The 12,092-nt window shown below is 39.8% G+C and overlaps 1 protein-coding gene across 2 annotated transcripts in view; it reads right to left on the reverse strand.

Moving 5' to 3' along the window:
* The window catches only part of LOC109206107 (copal-8-ol diphosphate hydratase, chloroplastic-like), a 33,704-nt gene continuing 22,590 nt past the window's right edge, over window positions 979-12,092 (reverse strand). The window contains exons 14-16 of one of the 2 annotated variants that reach the window (XM_019368887.1): window positions 6,933-7,127; window positions 6,449-6,535; window positions 979-1,354 (exon numbers count right to left, since the gene is read on the reverse strand). In XM_019368887.1, the coding sequence (XP_019224432.1) occupies window positions 1,124-1,354; window positions 6,449-6,535; window positions 6,933-7,127 (513 nt within the window). In that variant the 3' untranslated portion in view covers window positions 979-1,123. The remainder of the gene's footprint in view (window positions 1,355-6,448; window positions 6,536-6,932; window positions 7,128-12,092) is intronic. The other variant, XM_019368893.1, reaches the window with a different exon arrangement.

Here is a 12,092-nt window from a genome sequence, read left to right on the forward strand (position 1 = left end):
AATTAATTTGAATTAACTAAGTAGTAGAAGAGTTTAAATTTAATCATTTTTTAAATTTATCATATAAGTAAAGTTATATTTCAGGCCGACAAAACTCTTAGAATACACTAATTTGTCTACATAAGAAGAGCATTCGTGGTGACAAAAATTAAAATAAGCAGAGCATAATTAGTGTATAGTATAGTAAAAAGTGTCAAATTGGTAAAACCGCAAACTTGAAGTGATAAGGATAAAACAGTAGAAGGAAATATATATTCTATATGAGTTGTCATTAATTATTACTATTATTATTATTATTATTATTATTATTATTATTATTATTATTATTATTATTATTATTTTGTTCCAACAAATGACAACGCCCTATATTTGTATATGTTAAGTTATTTGTTGTAAAATATCAACTCAACATTAGTCATTTTTAAACTTTATATTGTTACTTATTAATTTTTGTCTATGAGATATAAGGCGAACCTCTTCTTTCCAAAAGACCAAAAGATTAAATTTTTAATTTGTTTTAGCTACTTGTTGATAAATGTATTTTTATAATATTTGTTTGTTCTGATATTAAGTCATAAAAATAAAAATAATTTTCATAAAATATTCACGCAGAAGTCTTCATAAATTACAATAAAGTATATAAGAATTATAAGAATTTTTTTGGCAGGATTTCTTTTCTTATTGAGCTAACTAAATGAGATTAGCATTCATATTTCTTAGCACTTATATTTTCTTTTTTAATATTTATTTTATAAGTCACACACAAAGTTTAATCTTTATTGACGCGAGGTATACATGCGTAACAAAGACTAGTGTTATAAAAAGCAATAAGTCTCGTCAAATACATATTGCAGAATCGCATGTTTATCAAAGCAACTCGTCAAACGCATTTTGCAGATTCGTCCTTTCATATTTCGTTGTTTTGGGATCTTCTAATGAATCGACATTAAAATTAAGTAATTTTTTTGCAGAATCATCTTAGCTCTCCAATAATGGATATGCACTAATAAAGTTCACTTCTACAAATTACAAGCGAAGTTTCAAATGGATAGTGACAATTACAAAATATAAAAAAGAGAGAAAGTACCATGTGATTTCACAAACACAATCACTAGACACCTTACTAAACTTGTTGAAACAACACCTTGGAAATATGAAAGTCGATTACTTCCTCAGTAATATGTGCAGTGTAATAAAAAGTCTTCGCAACTGCAAAAAATATTTGCTTAATGTCTTGATTGATGTTGCTTGAGTAGTTACCAAAAACTAGCTTTACAAGAGCTTGCATGTCTAATTCAATTTCAGTGGTCTTTGAGCTGCCAGTAGTCCTACTACACCATTGGTCAGCAGATATCTAACAATGTTTTAGATTCAAACAGGAAAATAATAGAATTAGAAAGCTACAAAACAAAAAAGACATGAAAAGATGATTATGTATGGAGTATAATTTCAATAGCCTAGATATGTAAATAATTAAAATTTACACTATTATATCAGCTAAAAGATACTATAAGTAGTCATTTATAAAAAGTTGGATTAGTAATATGAAAAATAAGGTTGGTTCGCTAAAATACACGATAGTGTAAAAAGTTAAATAACCTACTATTACAGAATAACATTTAATGATAACACAACTTTATACAATCTTGTTATTTATTAGGTAAATGCAGGTAAATCCTTTGAAAACATTAATTAATAATCTCGTGAAAATAGCTAATAATAATTATTATTATCAAAAGTTATAATAATAATTGAATAATAGCTAATTGAAAGATAGGAGGCTCTGCATGCGCATGTTAAGCAAGTTCAGCTAACCTGCGCTTCAGCCATGGCTAGACATAGGAAGAAGCTTCCATCGTCATCGGAAGCTAAGGAATATGAAGGAAAGGAGGAAACCCCTGCTCAAACTCAACCTAGTCGCTGGTTAACAGGGATGGGAAGTGCACCTACAGTTTTTCATAAACCAGCAAAGGATGGGAAAATTGACGGAACGACAGTGACGCCGTACACAGGTATTCAACAGAGATTACTGCCGGTAACTTTTGGTAGTTTTTTGCCACAAATATTCCAGCCAATTAGGGAAGGAATTGAAGAAAATGAAGAGCAAACTTTGCCGAAGGAAACAACGGAAGCATCGCAAGTCCATCGGCGACTGCAATTTTTAGCAAACGTAAATTCAGGGCAGATCCGGCAAGATATGACACAACCAGTGGAAATTGAGAGGAAAAAGGAAGCCATGCAGAAGAATCGAAGCTCTCAAATGGGGAAGACATTATGCTATGTACCACCTGCTATGAGGGATGGTACTTTTATTGTGCAAATTGAACATGAAGATACGAAGGAACAGGAGATCTATTGGAGTACAGCTCTGATTCGGTTTGTGCTAGGTGACAACCCTTATGAGAAAGCAATGGACAACTACGTCACAACTGTGTGGAATTTTGTTGAAAAGCCTCAAATTCTGTATCATGAGGATGGATACTATATCTTTAGATTTGAAAATACTGAAGATAGGGACCTAGTACTCCAAGCTGGACCTTATGCATATCACAACAAGCCTTTTGTGCTGCAACAATGGAGAATGGATTTCAAATTCGATCCAGGGAGTGTGAGTGTGATTCCCTTGTGGATCACATTTCCAGGTCTACCCCTGGGATTTTGGTCTACGGAAGCACTCAGCAAACTTGCTAGTGTTGTTGGGAAGCTTTTGTACACTGATAAAATCACTGCTGAAATGGAAAAGGTGTCCTATGCAAGAGTGTTGGTGGAAACTGACATATCCCAAGCACTACCAGATAGTTTTGAAATGCAAACTAAGAGGGGAGTAATAATTCAGCAAATTGAATATGAATGGAAGCCAAAGTTCTGTTGTGATTGCATTAGATTCGGGCATAATTCAAACGAATGTTGGCTCAAGGAAAAGCAGGAAAAGGAAGTGGAAGTAAAGGCCCAACCAAGGGAAGCTTGGAATAAGAAGCAACAACACAGAGGGAATATGAAATGGATGCCAAAAGAAAAAAGGAAGGAAGATGTGCTTCAACATACTAGACCTGAAGGGGACATGCAACAAACGAATAACAAAGGTAATGAGAAGCTTACTGATAGTGAAAAAATGAAGGGGAAAGGTGTCCAACAAAGTTCAGTAGTTATGATGCAGTCCACAAACAGGTTCTCAGTTCTGCAGATAGATGATGATCCAGGGGACGCTGGCCCATCCAGCTTCACCCAAAAATGATCTTATGCACTTGGAATATAAGGGGTCTGAACAAGGCCCATAAGCAGAAAAAGTTAAAAATCTTTCTGAGGAAACATAAGGTTGAGTTTATAGGTTGTTTAGAAACAAGAGTAAAGGAAATAAAGGCTAACAGGATAATGAATAAAGTGGGCAGTGATTGGAGATTCTGTTGTAACTACAAGGAACACTCAAATGGTAGGATTTGGCTATTGTGGAAACAAAATGTTGAGGTACAGATACTGATGCTTGATGAACAATTTATACATTGTGAGGTACAAGAAAGAAGCTCCACTTTCAAGACTTTGATAACAGTGGTGTATGGAAGTAATGAGGTAAACAAAAGGCAGCAGCTATGGGATAAACTTGTGAAATTAGGAGCAAATATTAAGGACAGTTGGCTACTTAGTGGAGACTTCAATAATGTCCTCCACACTGATAATAGGATAGGGGCTCCAGTTACACAAAGTGAGATCAAGGGGTTCCAGGATGCAATTATTACCCTGCAGCTCACACAATTGAAGAGTTTGGGATGGTTCTATACTTGGTGTAACAAACAACAACTGGAAAAGAGGGCATACAGTAGAATTGACTGGGCACTGGGAATGTTGAGTGGATGCAGAAGTACAGTCATATTGAAGCAGATTTCTTAAACCCAGAGGTGTCAGACCACTCCCCTATTCTATTACAATGCAAGGCTGTGGATCAAACAAGGAACCTACATCTTAAACCTTTTAAATTGTATAGCTCTGTGATGGATCATGCTGACTTTGCAGGAATAGTGAAAAAGGTATGGGATCAAGAGGTAAATGGGGGCAAAATACACAGGGTGTGGAATAAGCTCAAAGGTCTGAAAGCTGAATTGAAGGAATTGAACACTTATATGGCTTCTTATAGGCTTCAGCTCAGTAAGGCCAGGCAGAAACTTGAAGCCATTCAGAGTGAACTAAAAAATAAACATATGGATCAAGGGTTGATTTATCAAGAAAAAATGGCTTTGAAGGAAGTAGAGAAATGGAGCAGCATAGAGGAACAGATTTTACATCAGAAATCTAGAGCACACTGGATAGCTTGTGGAGACTCAAATTCGAAGTATTTTCATGCACAGTTGAAGCTGAGGACAAACACAAATACTATAAACTCTATCTACAATGACCTGGGGGACAAGGTGTCTGATCCTATGCTGGTGGAGGAAGAGTTTGTCAAATTCTTCAGCAAGCTACTAGGAGAGAATAATGCTACATGTCAATGTCCAAACTCAGAGGTCATACGTCAAGGACCTTGTCTTAATTTGCAGCAGAAGGAGGACCTAATCAAAGAAGTTACAAGAGATGAAATCCTCCAGGCAATAAAAGATATGCCCCATGATAAAGCCCCAGGAGTGGATGGTTTTCCAATTGAATTTTTCACAAGACAGTGGCAAGTAGTAGGTGATGACATATATGAGGCTGTGAAGGAATTTTTTGTAACTGGGAAGCTGCGTAAAGGAGTTAGCAGTACTGTTGTAACACTGATTCCTAAAGTGCAAAATCCTAGTCATGTTAAAGACTATAGGCCCGTAGCATGCTGTACAACATTGTATAAGATCATCACAAAGGTCCTCACAGCAAGACTAAAAAAAGTTATTGGAGGTCTAATTGGGAGTTCACAGTCAGCATTTATAGAAGGTCGAAGTATCACAGACAACATTTTGTTCACACACGAATTGTTCAAAGGGTATAATAGAAAGGGTATCTCCCCAAGATGTGTTCTTAAAGTAGATTTGAGGAAAGCTTACGATATAGTAGAGTGGTATTTTTTAGAAAGACTGCTAACTTACATGGGGTTTCCTTACAAATTCACAAGATGGGTAATGGAATGCATTTCATAAGTTACATATTCTCTCAACATAAATGGTGGACTCACAGCACCTTTCAAAGGCAAGAGGGGAATAAGGCAAGGGGACCCAATGTCTCCCTATCTCTTTGTCCTGGCCATGGAGTACTTGCAAAAGGAGTTCATGCAACTGATAAAGATGAAAGACTTCAAATTCCATCCTAGGTGCAAGAAAATGGGTGTGGTACATGTCTGTTTTGCGGATGACTTGCTAATATTTTGCAAGGCTGATATACAATCTGTCAGGCTATTGAAACAGGCTTTTCATAAGTTCTCTATGGTATCTGGTCTTCAAGAAAATGCTGACAAGAGCTCTGTCTGCATAGCTGGAGTTTCAGTTTGGCAAAAAGAGGAAATTTTACAAGAGCTGGGGTTCTCTGAAGGCAGCCTACCTTTCAAGTACCTTGGGGTGCCATTGGACTCCAAAAAGCTTTCCATTGCTCAGTGCTGGCCATTAGTAGAGAAGGTAACTTAGAAGATAAATTGCTGGACATCGAGATTATTATCATCTGCAGGGCGTCTTTAATTGATAAAATCAGTTTTATTTGGTGTGCAATCGTATTGGACACAAATATTTTTATTACCGAAGAAAGTGATGAAGATGATTAAGGCAATCTGTAGATCATTTTTGTGGACAGGTTCAGCTATTGTTTCAAGGAGAGCCTTGATTTCTTGGGAAACAATATGTATGCCACAGAGTGCAGGGGGGCTAAATGTAATGAACATGCTCTACTGGAATAAGGCTGCTATTGCAAAGCATCTATGGGCAGTGGCAAAGAAGAAGGATAGTCTATGGATAAAATGGATGCACATTTACTACATAAAGAACTATACGATAGGAGATATGTCTATACCTAGGAATGCAGCCTGGGTAGTTAGGAAAATTTTTGAGATAAGAAGGATGATAAATGAGCTTCAAGGTATTCAAGGGGACCTGGAAAACAGATTGAGCCAACTACAGAGGGGTGACTTGTTCAGCATAAAGAAATTGTACAGGCTTCAATTCCCTCAACTCCAAAAGGTCCAGTGGAAGAGCATTATTTTGTAGCCACACATGCATCCAAGATTCAAATTTATACTGTGGCTTGCATTACATAGTAGATTGGCAACAGTGGAGAGGCTACTGAAGTTTGGTATACAAGCTCCACAACAGTGTATTTTTTGCGAGCAAGCTGTTGAGAATTTTGATCATCTTTTCTTTGAGTGTTCGCTGACAAGGGAATTATGGTTGAGGTTGCTAAGATGGTTGGGATATGATAGACCTATTCGTGATTGGCAGAATGAAGTTGAATGGATAAGCAAGAGTGCTAAAAGGAGAAATGGACAATGTGAAATAGTTACCTGTGTGTTTGGTATGCTGGTAAATACTATATGGAGAGAAAGGATTAAGCTGAGATTCCAGGGAGGTAAACTGATAATCAACAACATCTGCAAAAAAATAGCAATCCACATACACTTGAAGGGTGTTTCAATACAGAATTGGAAAGAATCTCTGCAGAAGATAAACTGTTATCCTTAGTATGCTAGAGTCTTTACTGGCTTTCTTTGTGAAATAGCCTTAGAGTACTGGGATTGTCATGTATGGTTGTAGCTAAAAAAAGGAATCTTAGACTAGAGTTTATGAAAGAAGGTGAGTAGATGGTCAGCATCTACTAAATGTAATGTATATTTTTGATGGAATGAATAGAAAAGTTGTTTATCAAAAAAAAAAGTTATAATAATTTAAAAATCCGTACATTATCCATATATATAACTTAAAACCAATCTTTATACATATACAAAAATATAAACTTAAAACAAATCTTTATATATAGCGATTTCTAACCTTGTCGTTTTGGAGCTCATTAAGCATGCGACATATTTTATTGGTCAGGATGGATAGGTTATTGTACTCTGCATCAAATAGTATTTCATCATGTTTCATATGACCAGCTGAAAGATAAATTGTTTGCACTAGCAACTCTGCTTCTTCTTGGCAGGTATTTTTCTCTTCCCTCAAGGACATCAACCATGTTTCCCACTACATCCAAAAGAAAATAAATAAGATCACATATCATTTTGATGAATTTGAATTTCGGGCATCATTGGTTAGTTTTAGAGGTTCTCGTCCTGTTTGCAAAGGCGAATCTAAGATATAAAATCAATGAGTGTAGAAAAAATATGTTATCTTATTATGTGTATAGATTTTAAATTTTTATAAATATTTACATAGTTAGAGCTAAAATTATGGATTAGGTTGAACTCACACGAAACTCATCTAAAATCTGCTTCCCTTCGTTTAATTTATTTCTTTCTTAGTTAAACGGATAAAGTGAATGATGAATCTAATCACCAGTAAGACTGCTGCCTTTTATTCGTAAGTGTAAGGTTCGATTGTCATCAAAACTTTTTCTTATCCTCTTCCAGGCCTCTTTTTGTGAAAAAATAGTAGGTTAACTAGCACAGAATACACACATAGCAAATTGAGAAGAAAAATTACACAAGGAATAAACGAGTTTCAGCCTAGCCTAATCCTCGGGGTAGAAGTAGAGAGAGTTTTCCACTATGAGTAAGAAAAATAAACAGTACAGTACACTATAAAGAATCCACATCTATAACCTCTATATATAGATCCCAAGTAGTGTTAAACCTATAACATAATTATTTTCCCAATCCTACAAAGACAATAGATTTTTTCTTTCTCAAATCTATTAGAACAACGGATTTCTTAAAAATACAAGGAAAAAAGTTCAAGATCCAAATGACAAAATCTTCCTCTTGACTTGAATTTTCTTTATTACTAGGAACAACGCCTCTATGTCTTGCCCTCAGCCCTCACAAAGGCTTTATCTATTATTGTACATCAACAAAGTTTAGACTTGATCATTCAAAGTCAAAAGAGAAATTAAATTCCTCTTCATCTGAGGAACATGCCTGTATGGGGTCGAATTTGACTGATCACGTCCCCAAAGTAAGTACGACCAACCGTATACAAACAAGCCCGGCTGAAGGAATGACTCAAGGACAATACAAAGGACGACCTCGCAACCACGTCGGTCCCTCTATAACATTTATTTTATCTTTATCTTTTTGGCAGCTAAAATAGAACCCCTCCGCTATATAAGGAGGGTCTCAGTTGTGTAAGAAAGGAGGAAGATTGATTATCAATAATACTTTCTATCTGACTTGCTCTCTCTCTCTCTCTCTAATATCATCATATTTCTCTATTTCCCAGTTCATCTTCTCATTACGAATCAAAGTGCAAAAATCATCCTAGAGTCAATTATTTTCGATTACGATTTACCCCTCCTTGTATATTGATTGATTTGCTTAAAAATTGTTCGATAACATTTTAAGTCAAACAATTTGGCGCCGTCTGTGGGGATTTCGGTAGTCGAAATCATATTTCACATCTAGGATATCGAAAACAACAATCACTATCCTTCAAACTCCGTAGAACCAGCAAATGGCAGATAACGAATCTAGGCTGAAGATGATAGCAGATGTCTCAACCAACCTCATAGGGCCCCACAACGAGGCCGGTAGAGAAAATATTGCGAACGTAACACCAAGTAGTGTTCCGGAGGAGGAAATTTCGCCCTCCTCACTCGAAGATCTAACGATCTTGCACGAAAGGGAGGCTTCAACATCTGCAGTAAAGGAAACGCCTCCAGCAGTCAAAAAGTTACTGGAGGAGTGGTTGACGAACACCCTAAGTGGCCTGCTAGAGAAACCGTCCCCGGGAAATCTCAAAGACTCATCAACGGCAGAAATCGCTGCTGCCGCCGGTGAACCAAGTGTTATACGAACGAGCAGCGCCCGCACGGACATCAACACAAGCGACAATGCACTCGCGACCGTCCTTAGGAAAATGAAAGAAATGGAGAACGAGAATAAAGCGCTCCGTGACCAAATGAAGGAGCATCAGGAAAGGGTAGACAAAATACCTGGTGCCCCGAAACTACTGCCAAAACGCGACGTAGGAAGATTCGTCGAGCAACCATATAGCGAGGAAGCTGCTCCTCACCCAATCGCTAAAACCTTCAAGATGCCCCCATACTTGAGGATATATGACGGGACCACGGATCCGGAAGATCATCTGATCCACTATGTAACCGCTGTAAAAGGAAACGACTTATCAAAAGAACAGGTGACATCCGTGTTGCTGAAAAAGTTCGGAGAAACTTTGACAGGAGGAGTGCTAACATGGTACTCACAACTACCAGCTAGATCGATATTGACGTTTGAAGAGATGGCGGATAAGTTCGCCACCGCTCATGCAGGAGCAAAGAAGGCTGAAGCAAGGGTCAAAGACATCTTTGCAATCAGGCAAGCGACGGGCGAAGGGCTCAGAGACTTCCTAGCACGATTCAACAGGGTAAGGATGGGCTTGCCTAACGTATCAGAAGGAATGGCGGTCGCCGCCTTCCAAAACGGGTTGAACAGAGATGGGTCGAAAGCAACCAAGAAGCTACTCAGCCGACTCATGAAGTATCCCCCCACTACATGGGAGGAGATCCACAATGCCTACTGCGCAGAAGTAAGAGCAGACGAAGACGACCTTAATGGTCCAACCCAACGGTTAAATCAAATGCAGTCAGAAATCAGGAGGGATCGACGCAACGACGGGCGACGAGAACCACTCCCACGGTTCAACAGAGAAAGGCATCAGCCCTATGTCAGAGCCCTTAATCCACCTCCCTCGAGACACCCGAACGCCTTGCAACGACATACCGCCCCGCTTCGGAATGAGAGAGGTATGCCTCCGTTATTATCCGCCCATAACTTTTGTGTCTCACCCTCAAAATATTGTACGCACTGGAGAAGCTGGGCACGAAGGTACAATGCCGCAGAAAATGAAATCAGATCCTAGCGCAAGGAAATCAAACGTCCTATGCGAATTCCATCAGGAAAGGGGACACAGGACCGAAGATTGCATAGGTCTACGACAGAAGTAGTCAGAATGCTGAACCAAGATACCTGAAGGAGCTGCTCAGCAACAAAGGGAGAGCCAACTTCGCCAGGTGGACGTGATCAATCCCAAGGACCGGCAAACGCCACCATCCCCAGCACGAACCATACAAGATGATCGTGCGGCGGCGACGATGACACTCGGCGATCAACCACGTAAAATTCACCACCACACACAAGTTGAAAATGCACGATCGCTCACGAACGGTATGATGACTTCGAAGATAGTATCACCTTCGATAAGTCTGATGCCGACGGTTTGTCTTTCCCTCATTATGATGCTTTAGTTATAACTTTACGCATTGCTGATACTGATGTAAAAAGAATCATGGTAAGACGACGAAAACGGCGCGTGTATTATCCACCCAAGGGTTCTCACGCAAATGAGGCTCGAAGATAAGGTAATACCGCGTTGCATAACACTGACAGGTTTTAACAATGCAGTAGAGCGTACCTCCGGAGAAATATCACTGCCAGTCCTGGCGGAGGAGTCACGCTGGAAACCATATTCCACATCATTGAACAGGAAACGGCTTACAACGTCATTCATAGGACGTCCATGGATTTACACGCCATGCGAGCCAACCCCTCGAGTCTCTATCAGGTAATCAAGTTTCCCACCCATGAGGAATATTCAGTATCCGGGGTGAACCACGCATCGCCCAAGAATGTTACCGGATCGCCCAGGATTGCACTCATACCAAGCAACTGAAAGGAGCAAAGCGCGGAAGCATAGCAATCAGCCATGTCGGGAACTAAAATCAACCCGACAACGGAGGGCATTAGGGACCAGACGTCGTAGAAGCTTGCAAAGCGACAATCGAGGACCTCGACCCTGTCATGCTAGACGATACCGACAGCTCGAGAAAGAGCCTACATTGGGCATAACCTCTCCGACCCAGGTAATTACCATGAATTCTTAACTAACCGTGCAGGTTTGTTCGCCTTCTCCCATTCAGATAAGCCGGGGATCCCAAAAGACATTGCCACTAACAAACTGAATGTCGACCCACTCTATCCGCCCGTACGGCAGATCAAGAGGAAACTTCAACGCCGCGATCAACGAGGCAGTCAGCGAAGAAGTAGATAAACTACTAGCCAACGTTCCATCAGAGAATCGAAATACCCCCAATGGGTTGCCAATGTAGTTCATGGTCAAAAGAAGAGCGGGAAATGGAGAATGTGCGTAGACTTCACCGACCTGAACAAGGCATGCCCGAAGGACTCCTTCCCACTGCCCCACATCGATCAGCTGATAGACGCAACAGCCGGACACAGAGCTTGCTAAGTTTCTTGGACGCATACTCTGGCTACAATCAGATCCTGAAGGCCGAAAGAGGAACAAGAGAAGATGACTTTTTATTACCCACCAAGGGACATACTACTATAAGGTGATGCCCTTCGGGCTCAAAAACGCGGTGGCAACATACCAGAGGTTGGTCCACCAAGATGTTCAAAGAGCAGCTTGGCAAGACAATGGAGGTCTATATTGACGACATGCTAGTAAAGTCGGCAAAAAAGGAGGATCATATTGACCATTTAAAGCAAGCCTTCGAGATACTAAGACAGTACGGGATGAAGCTGAACCCAGAAAAATGTGCCTTCGACGTGGCTTCGGGAAAATTCCTGGGTTTTCTCATATCACAGCGAGGTATCGAAGTCAACCCAGACCAGATCAAGGCCATAGACACGATACCCGAGATTCTAAATAGCAAGAAGCAGGTACAGAAACTAACAGGGCAAATAGCCACTTTATCCAGATTCATCTCGCGATCCTCGGACAGATGCCACAAATTCTTCAGTGTGCTGAGGAAAGATCGAGGGCTGCAATAGAGCGAGGAATGCATCGAAGCACTAAGAAGATTGAAGGAATATCTGTCTTCACCACCGTTGCTCGTCAAAGCGGATCCAGGCGAGTGCCTACTCGTGTACTTGGCGGTGTCCGAAGTCGCTGTCAGCGCCGTCCTAGTTCGCGAAAACAAAGGTACGCAATCCCCTATTTACTATATCAGCAAGACCTTAATAGATGCCGAAA

This window comes from Nicotiana attenuata, chromosome 2 (assembly GCF_001879085.1).
Source record: "Nicotiana attenuata strain UT chromosome 2, NIATTr2, whole genome shotgun sequence".
Lineage (NCBI taxonomy): Eukaryota > Viridiplantae > Streptophyta > Magnoliopsida > Solanales > Solanaceae > Nicotiana > Nicotiana attenuata.